This window comes from Phyllostomus hastatus, unplaced genomic scaffold (assembly GCF_019186645.2).
Source record: "Phyllostomus hastatus isolate PE091 unplaced genomic scaffold, TTU_PhHast_1.1 phas_scaffold_442, whole genome shotgun sequence".
Taxonomy (NCBI): Eukaryota; Metazoa; Chordata; class Mammalia; order Chiroptera; family Phyllostomidae; genus Phyllostomus; species Phyllostomus hastatus.
Window position 1 is genome coordinate 135,541 of NW_025334030.1, and position 20,259 is coordinate 155,799.

Consider the following 20,259-nt stretch of genomic DNA (forward strand, 5'->3'; position numbering starts at 1 on the left):
CTTCTTTCAGCTATTCTAGAGTGTACTAAAATAAACCCTGCATCCAATCTAACCCATCCCCTAGACATGAAATGCCTTCACATTCCGCATGTCTCAGCGTCAAGGTCACTTTCAGGATTCTGACTCTAAATGAGATGTCCCCACTGTTACTTTCTCTCATAGCTCCCTGGTCTGAGCACATTTCGTTGAAAAATTTCTCTCCAGTTCATCAACTTTTGGGTCTTGGCACAATGTTTTCTTAAGAATGTGTCACAGGAGTGCCGAGACTGCGACCTCTCCGTCACAAGGGCACCCTCCAGGGGCCTTTGGTTGCTGCAGTCCCTGAGGCTGGTCATCTTCAGCATCTAATAGCCTCTTCCAGTTATCCCCGAGTGCCATACAAATGGGGTTTTCTGTGTGTGCCTTGCTTTGAAGACTGGGAGGCCTACACCATACACTTCTTATGTGTTTGGGTTGTCCATACCTATGTTTTTATCACACACTATAGTGTCTGGCACACAGTGGGCACTCAAACAGTATTTCTTGAAAGAAAAAAGGTTTTATGGTGGTGATAAAGATGGTGCAATTGATAAGGGTGATGGTGATGGTGGTGATGTTGGTGCTGGTTGTGCTGATTGGTGGCAGCCATGGTGATGAAGAAAGACTTTGGTGGTCGAAACAATAGACTAAGAGGACCTAGCCTAGACCCTTGCTTTAAAAAACTTGTATAAAGAACAGGTCTGCCTTTTTCCTTTGTAGCAAACCTGTAAAAATCAATTGAAGGTAGATTTTGGAGGAAGGGTCACTGCAGTTGGACAGAGAGGGGCTGTTGAAGATTATCTGCAAGCTTGGGGACTGTCGGGCCCACAGCGCCCCTTCTTACTTCCTCAGTTTGTGGGAAGGCCACCCTCCCTCCCGCACACCGCGCAGCCTCCTGCGTCGTGGGGCTGAGCACAGAGGAGGAGGGGGCGCGCCGTCGGGTGGGTGTGGGGCAGGAGCTGTGGAAGGGCGGGCGAGGGAGGACCCCTGCCGCAGCGGGTGGGAAGTGGGGAGTGGAGGAGGTGGTGTGGGAAAGTAAGCAGGGCTGGGGTGGAAAGGCAGAGCAGGGCGGACTGGGCAAGAGCTGGGGGTTCGTGGAGAGTGAGGCAGGGGATAGGAGCGGAATGGCCTGGAAAAGAAGTGAGGAATGGGATGAGAGGGTGCGCTTCGGCTGGGTGTGTGGTCTGAGGACGCAGGTGAGACTCCTAGGGGCGGAGCCAGGGACGGTGGGAGGGATCCGAGTCCTGGGCCAGGGTTCTAGAGGCCAGCTGCGCGGTGCGGTCAGTGGAAGCGGGAGCTGGGCCATGCGGGTGCCCCTGGGTGCGCTGGCGGGCGCAGCGGCGCTGGCCGGGGCGCTCAGCTTCGTGCTTCTGGCGACCGCCATCGGCACCGACTTCTGGTACATCATTGACACCCAGCGGCTGGAGAGCGCCCGCCTGGGGGCTCAGGGCGGTGCGTGGGGCGCCAACCACAGCCAGCTCGAGCCTTTGAGCTCGCACTCTGGTCTCTGGCGGACCTGCAGGGGTAAGGGGCCCATGGGGACCCGGCCGGGGCTGCCAGCGCCCCCTGAGCGGTGCCCCGCTTGCCGGGGGACCTGTTGCTGGGCGCGCGCCCCTTCTCCAAGCCTCCAAAGCCTTAACCACGGTGTCTGGGGTCTGGGAGGGAGGGTGGTAGGCAGAGAGCGGCAGTTGCCAGCATCCTTCTGAGAGGGGCTCTCCGCAGGAGCTCCCGGTGGCGGCATCTGCGGGTGGGGTTCCCAACTCTAGGGTGCCAACCAATGCTTACTCTGCCTCTTCCAGTCCAGAGCCCGTGCGCGCCACTGATGAACCCCTTTTGGCAGGAGAACGTGACGGTCAGCGACTCTAGCCGCCAACTTCTCAGTGAGTCCAGGGAGGGTTCGTGGGGGGAGACTCCAGGTCTGGCCACCAGTTTTGGAGCTTTTCTCCCACGGCGGGCGGGGGGCAGGGCGGAGGGGGCGGCAGGGCGGTCTCTGACGCTGGCGAGAGGAGCCAGTGGGGTTGGGAGCAGCGCGCCAGGCCTCTCTTGCTCCACTCGTACCGTGGGGCGGTATAGGATTTATTTGACAAGGGTTGACTGCAGGCTTTCTGTGCTCCCAAGCAGGGTGCTGATGATTACGACCCAGGCCTTGTCCCCCAGAAGCTCAGACCGCCTGGAGAGACAGATGCGAGCTTCCGCAGTTATATTTCAGGGTGACAGCAGCATGAGGGAGGGTGACTGATCCCAGAGAGACACCTAAACCGGACTGAAGAGCAGAATGTTGACAAGAGGGGGGTCTCATCCCGTAGACCAGAAGGCACGCCCCGTGTCAGCCTCATTTTGTAGCTTTGCTGTTGAGGATACAAAGGCTCTTGACTGTGCTCCTGCCACATTCCTATGTAGCATTTGTCCCACAATTCATGGAAGGAAATTTGGAGATGGAGAACAGTCCCCTCCCTCTAGGGGCCAGTGTGTCTGTCTTGGTCGTGGCTGATTTTCCAAGTGCCTAGCACAGTGCTTGGAACTCAGTGAAGGTATAAGGACTGAATGCAAGAAAGCAAACAGGCTGAAGGAACACTTGTGGAAGGAGGGAGATAAATGTAATAGTTCAATTCACTGAGGCTTGTTGTAGTGGGCTAGGCATGTAGCTAAATCATATATGTCTTCGTTTAACCCCCACAGCTTCCATTATCATCTTCACTTGTCCAGTGAGAAAACTGAGGCCCAGAGGAGTGCCATAGAGAGGATCTGATAAGGCGATGAAGGCTGAGTTTCACAGACATTAAAGATGTGGGCAGTGTTTGATAGACTCACCAGGCTTGTCCCGAACTTGGCCCAGTAGGGCTGACAGGATCCCTCTCCAACTCCACTCTCCCCTTTGGTCTTTCCTCCCCAACTATGCTGGCCTTGGGCCAGTGCCTAGAACATGCCAAGTTTCCTCCTGCATAGGAACTTTGCACATGCCATTCCCTCCACCTGGAGTCTGTCCACTCCGACCTGCCAGCTTGACTTGGTCAAGCTCCCACTCCTCGTATGGGCTGGGTAACATTTTGGGGATTAAAATCTGATGTCCTCAGTAGACTGTGAACTTCATGAGCATAGGGACCATGCCTATCTTGCTACTGCAGAATCCCCAATATTTAGCACAGATCCTGGCATAGAGTAGGCCTTAAGCCAAGGTTTGCTGAGTAGGTATGAGAGTGAATGCAGACTATATTATGTTAGAGGTGGAACTCAATATATCTGTTGAATCAGTGAATGAGTAAATTAATGAACCAGAACTGTTTCACTGAAGTCCAGCGGCACAGTGGGGAATATTTAACAACTGGCTCTCTGGGGGAGGGGGCAGTCTTGATTTGTTGCATTTGCTGACTTCTGTCATGTAAATGTTTCTGTTGTGGTCAATTTGAAGCTATCTGCATGATGTCAGCTGGCTCCCAAAATTCATAAAAACGTAACTATTGGTTCTTGTGAGCTGATACGAGCCAGTTCTAGCATACCACTACATAAAGTCCCACTGAAAGAGACATGGAATAGGTGGGACATTGATGAAAGACAGAGGCACCATAGACTCTGTCCTCAGCCCCAAGCTGGAGCAGGAGGAACTTTGGCTGTTCTTGGAGCATTGTTTCAAGAATAATCAAGTTTCTGCCCTTGAAGTGAGGGAGATGGGGGTCAAATCCCAGCTCAGTCCTTTATCAGGACTCTCTGGGAACCTGGAATAGGTATCAACCTCTCTGAGCCTCACTTTCCACTTCTATCAAAATGAGATGTAAAAACCATAAGGGGGTGTGGTCAGGATTCCATGAACTAGCTGTGTGAAAAAATTAACCTTACCTTGGACCTCACAAGTGCCTGGTTGTTGTGTGATGTCTATGCTGCATGAAAGAGTGATTCAACACAAAAGTACTAGACACATAGTAAGTGTTCAATAAAAGCAAGTCCCATTGACCATCTCTTCCAGCCTCTTTTAGTTGCAGCCACATCCATGGAGTGCCGATTCTTTGCTGGGCTGGGTGCTGGTATTCAGTCTACTTATCACATCTATGGGTAAATTGGATGGTTAACTACAGTTGGCACTGGTCTGGCTTCTCTATGAAACCTGGTGATGCAACAACCCTGCATGCTCCAGGATTTTAAAAAATCAGGCAAAACTCACAGCCAGAATCTGTACAACTGTTCACCTTCTGACCTAGGTCTAACCCCTAGCTTTACTGCCAACTGGGCATGTGACCTGGGCAAGTTTCTATACTTCTCATGGGCAAAATGAGGATAACTGTAATCTCTCTTCATAAGGATATTGTGAGGATGAAATGGGAGAGTGCATTTAGAGAGCCTTAGGCAGTGGCTGTCCCCTATAAGTGTGCCTTAAGTGGCAGCTGCTATTGTTACCATTCTATCATCCATGGAAAAGAGCAGGATACTTCTTCAGACTGTGTGCTCGCTGCAAATCACCCTTGGAGAGAGCTTTTCCCAGAAACTTTTTATTCCCAGAATGAATTTTGAATCTTGTTCAAGCTCTTCTATTATGCGAAGACATTTCATTGCTTTAAGGACCTGCTGCAGAGACCACAAAGGAGAGAGGCCAGCTGTCAAAGCAGTGTGTTTTCCGAGTCAGCTTCCTGGACAAACCCTAGTGGGGGTGTATGGTAAGAATCCTGGATTTGTCGTCCAAGAAAGCCCAAGCAGGTAGACCACTTCAGTGCCCAGTGAAAATCCACTTGGTCCTTCAGATTAGCTCTGGGGATATCATGGCTTTGGTTCCTTGGTGAGGAACTGGAATAATTTCTGGTGGTGAGGGGGTCATCCAGTTCAGCACTGTGGAGATAAAAGTGCCATAGTCTAGTTGTACCAGCAGGAGTCTTTTGGTGGCAAGTGATGGAAACTCAAATCATACTTGTTTAAACTTGTTTCTGAGACCATGTACCTGGGAAACTCCAACCTCTGGACTTTCAGAGAACTAAAGGTCAGTTTCTTTCTTCTCCTCTATGGGCAGTGTTTCTGCTTGGGTTCTGTTTGCGAATCCTCTCCAGTCTTAGCAACCCAAGTAAAAGGAGGCTTTCTATTTCCCCATAATTCTGCAAAACTTCCAGGTGGCTTCTCATTGGACCAGATTAGATCACATGCTCAGGTCTGAGCCAGTCACTGTGGTGGAGGGAATGGGATGTGCTAATTGGCCAGGCTGTGTCACATGCTATTTGTAACAAGGATGGGATCGGCTATATCACAGATAAAGGCCCATCTTTTATCAGCTGTGTGACTTCTGGCAAGTCCCCTGCTTCCATAAACTGGCTGTTTTGAGATGAAATGAGGTCACATAAGCAAAGCATGCAGTGCACATGGCACTGCACACAGTAGGAGCTCAATTAATATCTCCTCTTCCCAGTCTAAGTCATATTGCTTCCCTTAGCCTCAGGCTTCTCATCTGTAAAATGGAGCTAACTTTCACAACCAATCCTATGAGGCAGGTACTATTGTTATCATCCTCACTTTTCTAATGAGAAAACCAAGGCACAGAGAGGTTAGGTAAGTTATCAAAGATTGCATAGTAACTCATAGATCTGGGACTTGAACCCAGGCAGTTTCCACTCTTTTAGAATGATGCTACACTAAGTATAATTTCAGTATATTATAAGTATATTATGGTACTAAGGCCAGAGGCCATGTCAGTCCAGAGGAGGAGCTCCTAGCCTGTTTCTTGGGTTTGGAGTCCTACTATGCTGCTCTGCCACCTCCAGACAGGCAACCAGAGATGAGGAGGAACAGCCAGTGCGGAAGCACAAGGTAGGATGGAGCTTGGTATGTCCCAGACACAGCTGGAAGGCAGAGTTTCTGGAGGGTGGGACAGAAAGTGCTTCTTAGATGCACCTTGTGTTTCCCCATACCTTACCACCCTGTCATCTCCTAAGAGCGAGGAGAAAGGTCAGGCTGGTCATCCTACAGATAAACACCCCAGACCCACAAGGACCAATGTCTTGCCCAACAGCAAATCAGTGGCAGAAGGGAGGACTAGTGGCCTGACCTGGCTGTCCTCTGAGGAGGCAAGGTTGGAAAATCACAAGATTGGTTTCCCATGTTGCTGGGTGCTGGACTGTTGTAGTGGCATGGCCAATTAAAACCAGCCCTCCTACAGGGCTTGGGACCAGTCACAGGAGATGAAGTGGCAGGGACAGACGCGGAGAAAGGTTTGGGGACATAATGGTGTTAAGAGGCTGCCTGGGCTCAGGAGGAAACTTTCAGTGCGATGCATGCATAGCTGTGCTGTAGGCAGGGAGAAGGCAGCAGGCGCCTGGGGTCTCCATTCCTCCAGGCATAAAAGCCTCAGGCATCAGGGTGCCCTCTTGAAAGTCAAGTACACAGTCTAAACTAAAACAAAATCCATATTTAAAGTAATTCCACTTCTTGGGATTTACCATGAGAGGCTTCTAAGAAGAGGTTTACCATACCATTTTTGTAACATTGAAAAATAAGATGCAGCCTCAGCACTCATGCATGGAGTTATGGTTAAATGTTTACATGTGTGGTATATTCATTCTGTGGAATATTATGTGTTCTGTAAAAATAGTATACTAACATGGATAGAACACCAAGATATACTGCAGAATGAAAAAACCATGTTGAGAGTGTTATGGGCAGTATGATTCCATTTGTTATCCCTCCCCCCAGCCCTCCAGTATTATACCTTTCCTATGGATATATGCCAAAATTTTAAGATACATCTTCCTTTTATATTCCATTAAGAAAGAAAACAACCCTGCTCATTATAAGTGAGTGTGAGATGCTGTGTGTGGTCAAAACACATCCTGTTCTCAGATACGTTAGTGTGACCAAGCCTGCATCTTAGAGAAATAGGTAAATAATTATATGAGAAGATACAGAAAAAAGGCTGGAAATGTGTGCCTCCAAGCACTGCTAGAGGTTCACTCTGGGAGGAAAGGAAGAAAGGAGTTGGGGGGTGGCCAAACAGGTTTTGTTTGAATTTTTTCTAAGAAGAATGTTATATATTATCAAACAAGCCCCAAGAGGGTGCTCTAGAGGTTAGATTTCTCCTGAGTGAGGTGCAGGTAACTATTTGTGACCCCGGCATGTCTCTTCAGCTGCAAGAGCCAAGATATGTGTGTGCTTCTGGGTATCTCCTGCCTTGGGGTCTTTGCACATTTTGCCGCCTCTTTCAGGAATGTCTACCTTTCCTTTCTGTTCAGTTAATGCCTCCTCATTTACCCTCCAGGTCTCAGCTGTCTCCCTAACACCCAAGCCCTTCCTTACTCCCAGGCTGAGTTAGACACCCCTTGTCTGCACTCTCACTACCCTTTGTCAGCCTCCTTTGTTCTGTCATTTCGGCTCTGACACTTCATAGCTGTCCCATCTTGAGTCACTGACATACGTAGGTATGCACCTTGAAACCCAGTTTTCTCATCTGTGAAATGGGAATTAAAAAGTCCTACCTCGCAGAGCCTAAGATCCTTGAGGACAGGAAAGAAACAATTATTCAAACATTCAAATGGAACAACAGCTTGGCAAAGTCAGAAGATAATTCAGGGTCCAAATGACAGGCTTTTGAGAGGTGACGTCATTTGCTTGGTAAGAGGTGGAGTCAGGATTTGAATCCAGCTCTTTGCTTATAGAGTCCTGCTCCTCCCATGTCACCACAATGCATCTTGGAGACCATGAAGATGAATGGGATGCAGTCCCTGTCCTCAAGGGGGCTAAGTTCTGGTGACAACAGACTCAAGGACAAATAGTTACAAAAATTTAAAAAGTCTTTCTTATCAGGCTTAATGGGACTGAATGTCTTTGTGCCCATCTCAGAGTCTCAGAGAGCATTGACAAAGTTTGAAAATAAAGACAGTGACATTTCCCCTTGGGAAATGGTTCCTGAGATGCCCTTTTGCCAGAGCTTCTGATGTTTCTGAAGGAAAGATATGTCCTTGCTGTCTTTAAGAGTGGAACTACAAAAACTGTACTTGAACAACAATAATAAAAAAAAAAGAGTAGTACTACTGTTCCTTAGCTCACCACCTGGGGGCTCTCTGATTTTGTGAGCATTGTGGGAGCCTGGTTTTCCCAATGTTCTGTGAACAGGGTGACAGTGGAGCAGTTACAGGTTCCCTTGGTGGGGACATTTTTGCTTCTTTTTGGGTTTGCTTTCTTTTTTACTTGTAACACAGCACTTTTTTTGTTTTGTTTTGTTTATTTGGATTCCACATATAAGTGAAGTCATTCATTATTTGTCTTTTTCTGGCTGCCTTATTTCACTTAGCATAATACCCTCTATGTCCTTCTATGTTGTTGCAGATGGCAAGATTTGTTATGGGTGAGTAATATTCCATTGTATATGTGCACCACTTCTTCTTTTTTACACTCTATTTTATTGATTATGCTATTACAGTTGTCCTGATTTTTCTCCCTTTGCTTCCCTCACCAATCACCCTCAAGTCCCTCCAGCAATCCCTCCACCTTTGTTCGTGTGCATGGGTCATGAGTATAAGTTCTTTGGCTACTCCATTTCCGATACTGTACTTTACGTTTCTATGGCTACTCTGTAACTACCTATTTGTACTTCTTAATCTCTTCACCTCTTCACCCATTTCCCCACCCCTACCCCCACCATATGGCAACCATCAAAATGCTCTCTGTATCCATGATTCTGTCTCTGTTCTTCTTGTTTGCTTTTTTGATTCAATTGTTGACAGATTTGTATTTTTTGTCATTTTATTGTTCATAGTTTGGATCTTCTTTTTCTTAAATAAGTCCCTTTAATATTTCATAAAATAATGGTTTGGTGATGATGAACCCCTTTAGTTTTTTCTTGTCTGGAAAGCCCTTTATTTGCCCTTCAATTCTAAATGATATCCTTTCTGAATAGAGCAATCTTGGCTGTAGGTCCCTGCTTTTCATGACTTTCAATATTTCTTGCTAAGCTCTTCTAGCCCTCAAAGTTTCTTTTGGGGAATTAGCTGACTGTCTTATGGGAACTCCCCTGTAGGTAATTAACTGCTTTTCTCTTCTGCTTTTAAGATTCTTTCCTTTATATTTAACCACTGACATTTTAATTTTGATGGGTCTTGGAGTGGGCCTCTTTGCATCTATCTTGTTTGGGACTCTCTGTGCTTCCTGGGCTTGCATGTCTATTTCCTTCATGAAATTAAGGAAGTTTTCTTTCATTATTTTTTCAAATAGATTTCCAATTTCTTGTTCTTTCTCTTCTTTCTGGCACCCCTATGATGAGAATGTTGAATCTCTTGAAGTTGTCCCAGAGGCTGCTTATACTTTCCTCATTTCTTTGGATTCTTCTTTCTTCTTGTTCTGATTTGTTGTGCTTTGTTTCCTTATGTCCCAAATCATTGATTCAATTCTTGGCTTCATCCACTGTACTGTAACTTGTTCTTTATTTCAATTAGTGAACCCTTCATTTATGACTGGATCTTTTTTATGCCATTGAAGTCCTCACTATGTTCCTTGAACATCCTTATAACCAGTGTTTTGAACTTTGCATCTGATATATTGCTAGTCTCCATTTTCTTTAGCTCTTTTTCTGGAGTTTTGATCTGTTATTTCATTTGGGCCATGTTTCTTTGTCTCTTCATTTTGGCAGCTTCCCTGTGTTTGTTTCTATGTATTAGGTAGAGCTACCTTGACTGCATGTCTTGGTAGTATGGCCTAAAGCAGTAGGTGACCTATAGGGTCTAGTGGCACAGCCTCCCCTATCACCCAAGCTTGATACTGGAGATGCTCTTTTCATGTGTTCTAGTATACCTTCCTGTTGTAGTTGAGCCTTGGTTGCTGTTGGCAGGTGAACTAGAGGGATTTACCCAGGCCAGAAGGCTGCAAGTATTGGCTGCGACCACTGAACACTGACTTCTGCCCTCCATGGAAGATCAGCTGTGCAGGGACAGGATGGTAGTGCTCCGATGTGATCTGTAGCTGTACACTGAGTGCACTAGCTCTGGGGCTTCCTGGGTGATGCAGGCCAACTTTAGCTCCTACCTGTGTTTTGCCCGTGGCATTCTGCTGAGCTATAAAGCAATCTGAGATGGCTGCTACTTATGCTGGGCTTGGAGATTCCCAGGCGAAGCCAAGCTGTGAATCTAGTCTGGCTGCTGCTAGTGCCAGGCCTGGAGCCACTTAGCAAGAGGTATTGAGGTTGAGGACTCACTGAGGCTGGCTGTTACTTGTTTGAGAGGATTTAGGAAGTTGTGAAGCATGAGCCAAGACCAGACATTCATATGGAGAAGCAGCTGGTGTGGGCCCATAAATTGAGTGGGGTGGAGGCTCTGAGGATCTCCAAGGTGGGTCAAATTGTGTAAGAACCAGGTCAATGGAGTCTCAGATATGGCCCCAGCTTGCTGGCTCTGTGGAGGGAGGGTTTAGGAAAGGGACAATGGCTTCTGCTCACTTTGATGATAGACATTTCAGTTTCTTCATGTATACGACTGGTACCTTTCAAGCTGCTACTCCATTGCTGGAGTTTAGATGGAGTGAGTCTGAGAAGGTGAGTCCATGTGTGGGTTCTTTAAGAGGTACTGCTTGGGGTTCCAGCAGTTTCTTCCACTGACTCAATCCCTGCTGGTTTTTGCAGACAGAGGTTGTATGGACTCACTTTCTGAGTGTTGGAACCCTGGATTGGGGGCCTGGTGTAGGGCTGGGACTCCTTGCCCCTGAGGTATCCCTCCCAAATTTTTATCCACTACACATGAGTGTGGGACCAGCCTGTTCCTCATCTGCACCCCTCCTACCTGTCTGGATGGATGTGGTTTCTTTAATTCCATAGTTGTCAGACTTCCATTCAGCTCAATTTATGATGGTTCTGAGTGATGGTTGTTTTATATTTTAGTTGTAATTTTGATTGGTTGTGTAAGAGGCAAACCATGTCTGCTATGCTGCCATCTTCACCACTTTTTATTTATCTGTTTGTCTATCAATGGACACTTAGATTGCTTCCATGTCTTTGTTATGACTAGTAATGCTGCAATAACATGAAAGTGTGTATATTTTTTTGCATTAGTGTGTTGGGTTTCTTCAGATAAATGCCCAGAAGTGGAATTGCTGGGTCATAAAGCAGTTCCATTTTTAATTTTTTGAGGTAATTCCATACTGCTTTCCAGAGTGGCTGCACCAATTTGTTTCCCACCAACAGTGCAAAAGGGTTTCCCTTTCTCCACATCCTCGCCAGCACTTGTTGTTTGTTGATTTATTGATGATAGCCATTCTGACAGGTGTGACACGATATTTCATCATGGTTTTAATTTGCATTTTCTCAACAATTAGTGACATTGAGCATCTTTTCATATGGCTATTGGCCATTTGTATGTCCTCTTTGGAGAAATGTCTACTCAGGTCCTCTGCTCATTTTTTTAAAAACTGAATTTTTATTTTTGGTTCTTTATATATTTTGGGTATTAACCCTTTATCAGATGTATCATTTGCAAATATTTTCTCCCATTCAGTGTGTGTCTAGTAACAAAGCATTTTTGAGCCAAAAAGATCTCTTGCATTTGGGCACACACTTGCCCTTGATGAAACCATGACCTGCCAACATTATTATTAATATTAATTTCACAGAGCAATCTTAGCTATCATCTGTTGAGTTTGTACTGTAAACTGTAATGAATGGAAAGGTGTCACCCCTTCCCCACCTCAAGATAGGTCTACATCCTAACCCCTGGTACCTGGGAATGCGATCTTATTTGGAAGAAATGTCTTTACAGATGTAATTAAGGGTTTGAGAGGACATCATTCTGAATTAAATTGGTGGGCCCTGAATCCTATAACAACTGTCCTTATAAGAAAAGGAGAATCACAGAGAAGAGAAGGTCATATGAATATGGAGATAGATATTGGAGTGAGGCTGCCCCAAGCCAAGGAATATCAAAGATTGTCACCAACCACCGGAAGCTGGAAGAGGTGAGGAAAAATTCTCCTTGAGAGCTTCCGGAGAAAGTGTGGTCCTGCTGACACCTCGGCTGTGGACCTGAGGCCTCCAGAAGCATGAGAGAAGAAATTCTTGCTGTGTTTAAGACACCTAGTTTGCAGTAACTTGTTGCAGTAGCCTAGGAAACAAATATAACCACTGCGTACAAAGAGGTGCCCCTCCACTCTCTACCCACCCTGTTTTCCCATGTCATTTGCTTATTTCCTTTGTGACCCATCCAGGTTTGTAATTATACCCTGTTTTCTTGCTAGACTCTCTCCTGTACTGAGGACAGGGACCTTGGCCACAGCGGTGTCCCCAGGCTCTGCGGTAGACCTCAGCCCTCATGAGAGGCCTATAAGCATTTGTTTCTACTGAGATGTGGTTGGAGATGGGTACATACCCAAAGAGAATGGACTGTTCCAAGACTGCAGTACCGAAAAAATTAAGAAATAACAAAGACTAAGGCACATGAGAAAAAATAGCTAAACTGAATTTCAGCGGGGGATCTTACAACTCTCCCAAAGGGAGCCTGTGCTTACCAGGCTTTTAATTGAATACGTACATCAAGTCAGCTTGCAGTGTGTCTGGGGACCCTGCATGCAGGCATCAAGGCTGAACCAGCTCTGGGAAACCTCATTAATTTCTAAATGAGAAATGATTTCATTTCTCAGCCATCGTCTGGAGGCAGGGCCATGCAGGTTGCAGGCCTTTGGAACCAGGTTTTCATACGGCTGTTTGCTTCTTTGCCTAAGATTTTTCTTTAAGAAAGGAAGGAAGGAAAGAGAGGCAGGCAGGAAGAGAGAGCATAGGTCTTTTTGCTGAATCACATTTTCTCCTGCAACAGTTTTGGGAGGGAGATCAGTGTTTTCTTGACTCGCTGTGGACGGTGGCATTTAGGGGGTTGGACCAAGCGATCTGGCCACACTGCAAGTCAGGCTGAGTTACTGTCTTCACCTTCTCTGTTATTGGCCGGCTTATGATTTACATAGTACTCACGGCACAGGACGAGAACCGAATGCCTTACACTTCCCTGTGTTGCCCTATTGTCCTTAGACACATTGTCCTTCTGACAACACCATGAGCCAGACAGCACTTCCTCCCTCCCGTAGACGTGGCGACAGAGCCCCTGAGGAGTCAGGGGACACGCCCAAGCGCCCAGTCAGAGCCTGAATTCAAATGCTGGTCACCTGGCTCTGAAGTCCATATTTTTAACCGTGAGGTCAACTCACAAGCCTCCTTGGTTTCTTGTTTTCATTTCTTAGAAACTGCTTCCCAACAATCGGCCTCCTAGGAACCACAGCAGGGAAGGAGGAGGATAGGTTGCTCAGGGGCTTTTTGCCATTTCATCTTGTCAGGAGTTTCTTCTCACTACCTGATGGCCAGAAACACATGACTCTGCCTGATCGGAGGTCCCGGGTAGTGTAGTCTTCTTCTTTATGTCTGGGAAGGAGAAGAAAACAGATATCAGTAATCAATGGTGATGTCCATGAAAAACACCCAGTTTGTTTTAGCATAGTAACATCCCTAGCACAAGATACATGACCTTTGTAACTGTATTTTTTCAATTTACTTCTTGATGGAGTTGGGTATAGTAGGAGTGCAGAATAAAGAAGGCAAAGTTTAAAAAACACTCACATATTTAAAGATATGTTCTGTCACTCTCTCCTCCTGTCTGTCTAACATGCACACACACACACACACACACACACACACACACACACACACAAACACACCAGAGCTTCATTAGGGAACACAAGTGCATCCTAAGTACATTGGGGGAAAATAAAAGAAACTGCCATGGTTTTTATTGCCTTAGAGCCACACTGTCTAGCTCTTAACTAATTAGGTCAATAAATACCTGTTGAACACTCACCATATCTTAAGAGCTCTACTAGACACTCAGGAATACCGTTCTACAAAAGGAGAGAAGATCTGGCTCATCAAGGAAATCACAGCTTAACAGGTGACACAGAAAAGTGACTTAGATGCCTTCAACCCTAGGAAACACATACTAGGACAGGGTGACGATGGGAGCTGAGGGGGTACAGAGCAGGGGACAGTGGCAGGCATGGGTGTAAAGGAAGACTTTTTGGAAGGAATGCTCCTTCACTTGCTCTGAAGGACGAGAGGAAGGTATTTATTTTCATGCCTATCTTGTTACCAAAAGGATTTAAATAGGCCTGGTGCCCAGCTCATGGTAAATGACCAAGAGCTATTTGGTAAATGAATAAGTAGTGAAAACTTTGCAATTGTTTTCCTTTCTGCCTTGGCTGCTAGGAAGCTCAGAGCCAAAGTGAAGGCAAATGTTAAGAACCTGAGATCTTGAAACCCCAGACTTCCTCCATCCTTCTCCCCACCTGAGCTTATCTCATCATGGGTCTTGACTTTCACAAAATTCATTTTCTACTTTCTAATTTTGTAATGCAAGTTCTGGTCATGTCTTGCAGTGTAATGTATCACTCTTTTCCAGCACTCCATGCCCCTCTCACTGGCTTCCCTAAAGCCAGAGAGACCTACCTCACAGGGGGCATGAGAATTAAGTCTGATGCTTATACAACACAAAGCCTCAGTAACTGTTATTGTTATTATTATTCCAAGTAGTAATGGCAGGGTTAATTCCCCTGTCCCCTGGCATTGGGGTGTGGGCCCATAGGAGGTGCTCAGGAAATGTTTGTTGACTAACTGGAGGATGTTCATAACACTTCTCTGCCCACTGCCCTCCTTTCTCTCCTCAGCCATGCACGGGACCTTTGTGATTCTGCTTCCACTCAGCCTGATCCTGATGGTGTTTGGGGGGATGACAGGGTTTCTGAGCTTCCTCCTCCGAGCCTCCCTCCTCCTCCTGCTCACAGGGACCCTCTTCCTCTTTGGAGGTGGGTGCCTACCCTACATGAGGCCCAGGCTCCAGGAGGGGTATGCATGAATCTCAGCAGGGGAGAGCTCAGGGGTCCTATTGCCTCTCTGGGCTCAGTTTTCCCACTTGTGATATCCTAGCCAGAAGGGATGAGCTGTCTACAGCCCAAGGTCCCAGGGCCTGTGGTCCCCAGAGAGGAGCAGAGGGGTGGGAGCAGGTTCTGGGAACTGTGTCTGTGATTTGACCAGAGAAGCCACACTGAGAGAGCTTCCGTTCCAGGCTGCAGGTGTCAGGAGACCCTCCCTCCGGCCGCCTCACTCTCATGGGCACCTGCTGTTCTGACAGATACTGCTTTGATTGATTACAAAACTAGCAATACTGTTTGGCTGGCAGGCCAGAGGCTCTCGGGGATGGAACCCAGCACATGGCTGGGTGTTCTTAGACCCCACCTCCTGTGTGCTTGGAATGGTCCCTCCTTTAAACAGGACCTGAAGCAGTGAAGACACACACACTGGGAATCCACGGCGGGGTCGGGGGGCGGGGTGGTGAGTAAAAGGAATGAGCAGAGGTGAAAGTATTGTGAGATCTTCCCCAACCACCCACTGTTATTATTAATATTGGTGTTAATAGTTCACCCAATGGCTAAGTCTTGAACCCTGCACTGCCCAGTGGAACTTCCTGTGACAGTGAAGTTCACTGACCTGCACTGTGTGGTGGGGGAGCCACAGATCAGGCTGTGGAGCACGTGGCCATGGCAGGTGCCAACGAAGGGCTGCACTGTTTGCCTAAATGAAGCTTGAACAGCCACATGTGGCCAGTGGCTACTGGACTGGACAGCACAGCTCTAATTGCATATCTTTGAAGACGCACCTTGTGCCATGCGCTGTCCTGGGTGCTGGGGGAAGCCAGGATAAGGCCCCTGGAACTCACATCTTGTTGGGATGGACAGACATTAGTTAAGTCATTTCACAAATAAATGCTCAATTGCAGGTCTGAGCCAGGCAGTGATGGAAGGCTTTATGGTTCTGTGAGGCCACAGCGGGGATTTGGCCAGAAGGGACATGTGAGCTGAGATGTGGGGAGGACACAGAGTTAACTGATGGCAGGAGGAAGGGAAGGGAAACAGAGTGTGGGATGCACGGGGCACTGGGGTGCTCTGTGGGCAGGGGCACTGGGGTGCTCTGCGGGCAGAGGCCCTGGGGTAGTGGGAGGACAGAGCTGGGAGAGGGCAGTGTGGCTGGGCTGGGTGGGAAGGAAGACAGTGGTGCTGAGGGCTGATCTGCTTTCCTTGGTCTTCCTGCAGCCCTGGTCACCCTCGCCGGCATCAGCATCTACATTGCATATTCTGCCGCCGCCTTCCGGGAGGCACTGTGTCTCCTGGAGGAGAAGGCCCTCCTGGACCAGGTGGACATCCACTTCGGCTGGTCCCTGACTCTGGGCTGGATCAGTTTCATCGCTGAGCTGCTCACTGGGGCAGCCTTCCTGGCAGCGGCCCGCGTGCTCAGCCTGAGACGGAGGCAGGACCAGGCCATCTGAGCCTGGATGCCTTGTTGTGGTGGGAGGGAGGCTGGCCTGGGGCCTCATGGTCACACCTTCATGGGCTCTGGCCTCTTGAGCCATCAAGACCACCAGTGGAGGCCAGGCTGTGGACTGAGCTCTGGACCTCGCTGTCATCCTAGAGCCTGTGCTGCCTGAGGCGGTGTGTGCTGTGGGCTGAAGGAGGCCCAGGGCGTGCAGAACCAGTAAATTAATAAGAACTGATGCTCACTCATAAACAGAACTTTACAGATTGTAACCTCCATGTGCCTGCTCTGGCTTCATTTCACCCTCACCTCTGCCCTGTGGATCACCTTCTCTTTTTTGTTAAGGAAATGGGAGACCAGAGAGGTTAGGTGAGCTGCACAAAGATGCCCAGCGAGCTAGTGGCATATTCCTCTATCCAGAACAGTGCCCAATCCTTTATCACAACTTTTCTGATCAGGTTCATGGCTTGATGTGGCCTGCATAACTCAGACAAGTTAACTGACCAATGGCACAGAGAGAAAGGGATGCAAATATAACTGAAATTCAGATCTGCCTGATTCCAAGACGACTTTTTTTCTACTGCTACCAATTCCTGTGCCACTCAATTTTCTGTCTGTGTTTGAGTTAGGACGTGGCTGCTGCTTCCTGTGTAGTCTGGAAAAGCACAGACTGAGTGGATTGCTCACAAAGCCCATCCTGGGTGAGTGAACGTCCTTGCAAAATCAGTTACTGGGCTGGAGAAAAGAAAGGGAAAAATTTTTTCTCCAAGTGAGGTCAACCACTAGTGAAAAGGTGGTCTTTTCTGCCATCTGCTGGTCATATTATTGAACTGCGCCAGAGGTAGGCTTCATTAATCAGTCCCCATATGAAAACATATGTTTTCAGCCCTCTGGGTGCCCAGCAATGACGGGGGCAAACACTGCAAGGCAGGGGTTCTCAGCTGGGATGATCCCTGCTCCCTTCAATCTGAGACATTTGTCTGGAGACATCATATTTGGTTGTTACAACTGCGGAGGAGTGCTACTGGCATCTAGTGGGTGGCAGCTGGGGATGTTGCTCAGCATCCTACAGTTCAGGTCGTAGGATGGCCCTTGCAACAAAGAATGGCCCAGTCCCACACGTCAGTGGTGCTGATGTTGAGGCATCCAGCTGGGGTAATGAGAATAAATACTAAAAGATACCATGTGTGTGCCCATGGAACTTGCAACTCGTGGAAAAGAACCCCATTTGTTCAATAAATATTAACTAAACACCTACTCTGTGTGAAGAACTACTCTAGGGTATGGGGACATGCTGGTGTGGGTGGACGGGAAGATCCCTGCCCTCACTAACCTACATGGGGACAGGTGGTAAACACGTGAACCAGCAGTACATACAGGAGATTCGGATAGTAATTAGTGTTGTAAGAGCATAAAACTGGCTCATGAGATGGAGGGTGGCTGGGAGAGACACTTCAGCCAGGCAGTCAGGAAGGGCCTCTTGGAGGAGGAGGCATTGTGCTGACACCTGGATGAGGAAGCTGCTATGTCGGGAAACAGCAGACCAGGCAGGTGAATGCAAAGGCCCTGAGCTTGTAACAGGTTTTTGTGTTTGAGGGAAAGGAAGGAGAGTTGAAGGAGAGTGGCGGGAGGTGAAGTGTGTGTGAGAGGTGAGGAGGAGGGGAAGAGGTGGGAAGGGAGTGCCCAACAGTGCCCAATCCTTTGGTCAGGGAGGGGAGTCCCCCCAGAGGCTGGGCAGTCAGGGCTCAGTGAAGACCCGGCCTCCATCTCCCACACTGACTGTGGGTCCTTTTCCTGGAGAGGAGCCTCGGGGCTGAGACCTCCTGAGAGGAGCCAGGAGGCTTGCAGAGCAGGCCCTGTCACCCCCACTTTGCAGATGAGGAGCCTGAAGCCCGAAGGCCCTACAGTCCATGGCAAGGAGATGCTGATGACTGAGTAAGCTTCAGAATACTCCGTTCCACTGCGTTCCTTTTCCTGCCAGTGAGATGTATTTTGAGAGCAATGGGAACCTCTCTACAGCAGGGGTGTCAAACTCATTCTCAGTGGGGGCCACATCAGCCTCACAGTTGCCTTTGAAGGGCTGCATGTAATTTTAGGACTGTATAAATGTAACTACTCCTTAGCTGCTAATGAGTTGAAATTACACTTGGCCCTTTGAAGGCAACTGGGAAGCTGATGTGGCCCCCGGTGAGAATAAGGTTGACACCCTGGTCTACAGGGTTTCAGGAGGTGCACAGGTGTTGAGACAGTGGTTCTCAACTGGGCTTCACATTAGCATCACCTGGGGACTTAAAGAAAATTTCTAACAGTTGGGCCACAACTGAGCCCAATAGATTCAAAGCCTCAAAAGTGGGCCTGGGCACTGGTATTTACCAAAGTTCCCCAGACAACACTGTCGTTTGTCACTCCACTCCCTCATTCATGCATTTGTTCAGTCAGCAACTACTTGCTGGGTGTCTGATTTGCCAGGTGCTGTTTGGGGAACTGGGGATTTAGCAGTGAATCAAAGTGACAAAAATGCCCTCTCAGAGATGTCGTGAGTGTGTATGTGTGTGTGTGTGTGAGAGAGAGAGAGAGAGAGACAGTAAATGTTGTGGGTAAAGCACAGGGCACATTACCTGGGAAGAGGTTCTGAAAAGGAGCAGAGAAGGGGTAGGAGGCATGTGAGAGTGTGACCTGGGCAGTGATTACAATATCCCACAGTGTCCTCTGCAGAGCAGGGTTTCAGAGGCTGGTGCCTCTTCATCCCAACTTCACACTGAATCATCAATTTGATAGGCACTTTCCAGGCCCTACTGTAGGGTCAGGGAGGGGAGTCTCCCCAGAGAGGAACCTTTTCCTGGAGAGGAACCTCAGGGCTGAAACCTCCTGAGAGGAGCCAGGAGGCTTGCAGAGCAGGCCCTGTCACCCCCACTTTGCAGATGAGGAGCCTGAAGCCCCAGAAGAAAAGGAATTGCTCTGGGGGCCCCTCCCTGCAAGTGAGGACAGGACAAGACCCCCACTCCAGCGTTGTCACTGTCTCCCTCCCTCTGACATCCCAGCTGCTTGTGCTCTCCCCAGGAGTCAATGCCTGGATTTAATTTACAGTAAAAACAGGGGGAGCAATTGTGGTCTTTGCTTATCCTCTCCATGGGTTCAGTTGTCATCTTCCCAGCATGTGATACCGAGAGCTGGGCCCTCATATCAGGATATGAGGCCTCCATGAACATCAGAGAAGGACTTGTAACCTCTGCTTTCTTTCAACAGCAGCCTGTGCTTTTCCCAGCATTTACAGTTAGGCCTCCTTTGGAGCATATGGGTGGGGGTGGTAGCGGGGAGATGAAGGGAGAAGTTGAGAGAAAAAGGGGGGAGGGGGAGAGAAAGCGAGTGAGGGAGATGCATGTCATGCATACAAAAACATGAGAGACCCAGAGAATATATAAGTAGAGAAAAAGAGAGAAATAAAGACAGGTAGAGATGCGGGTGGAAGAAAGGCAGAGGACAACGGAGAAGAGTTACTACAGAGAGAAAGAAGAGAAACAGGAAGAAAGAAGCAAGGAGAGACAGAGGAAGAGAGAGTCAGAAAAGGGTGGACAGCAAGGGATAGAATCTGAGAGAGAGACAGAAAAAAATGAAAACAGAAACAAAAAGCAGAGCTGCAGAGAAATAAGGCGTTAGAAGAGACCCTCAGAGCCAAGAGGGTGGGGGCGGAGCAGTGACCCTGGGTGGACCTTTCTGCAGCTGCAGCTGCCACCCCAGGGGTCAGTTCTGGGCCTGTTTGAGGTGCAGGGAGAGCAGTCCCTCGGGATGGGGCCCTGGGTCCTGCAGAGACGGGGGGCAGTCTGAGGACAAACGACTCTCTGGTGGGTGAGGGCAGCCCTGAGACAGCAGACTGGCCATGGATGTCTTGTGGGAAGTCTTGCCTCAGTTTCCTTTTCTGTAATACAGGCATGATAACCCATTTCTCACCTTCC

The 20,259-nt window shown here is 48.1% G+C and overlaps 1 protein-coding gene across 5 annotated transcripts; it reads left to right on the top strand.

Annotated features, from left to right (window-relative positions):
- The first annotated feature begins 1,276 nt into the window (after positions 1-1,276).
- TMEM114 (transmembrane protein 114) lies at positions 1,277-17,563 on the top strand. 5 transcript variants are annotated; one of them, XM_045820819.1, is made up of 4 exons: positions 1,277-1,542; positions 1,818-1,898; positions 8,311-8,329; positions 16,087-17,563. In XM_045820819.1, the coding sequence occupies exons 1-4, from the start codon at positions 1,323-1,325 to the stop codon at positions 16,241-16,243; spliced, it is 477 nt and encodes a 158-aa protein (XP_045676775.1). In that variant the 5' UTR covers positions 1,277-1,322; the 3' UTR covers positions 16,244-17,563. The 5 variants fall into 5 exon arrangements, with proteins under 5 accessions (XP_045676775.1, XP_045676773.1, XP_045676776.1 ...); XM_045820817.1 differs by lacking the exon at positions 8,311-8,329 and adding an exon at positions 14,665-14,802; XM_045820820.1 differs by lacking the exon at positions 8,311-8,329 and adding an exon at positions 4,570-4,664 and having other exon boundaries at positions 16,087-16,223.
- Positions 17,564-20,259: the final 2,696 nt, after the last annotated feature.

What these genes read in the sequence shown, in the direction of transcription:
- TMEM114 (XM_045820817.1), top strand. Translation starts at nt 1,323, where the DNA reads ATGCGGGTGCCCCTGGGTGCGCTGGCGGGCGCAGCGGCGCTGGCCGGG. An exon ending in CTCTAGCCGCCAACTTCTCA is followed by an intron (nt 1,899 to 14,664) that starts GTGAGTCCAGGG and finishes TTCTCTCCTCAG; the next exon opens with CCATGCACGGGACCTTTGTG. An exon ending in GACCCTCTTCCTCTTTGGAG is followed by an intron (nt 14,803 to 16,086) that starts GTGGGTGCCTAC and finishes GTCTTCCTGCAG; the next exon opens with CCCTGGTCACCCTCGCCGGC.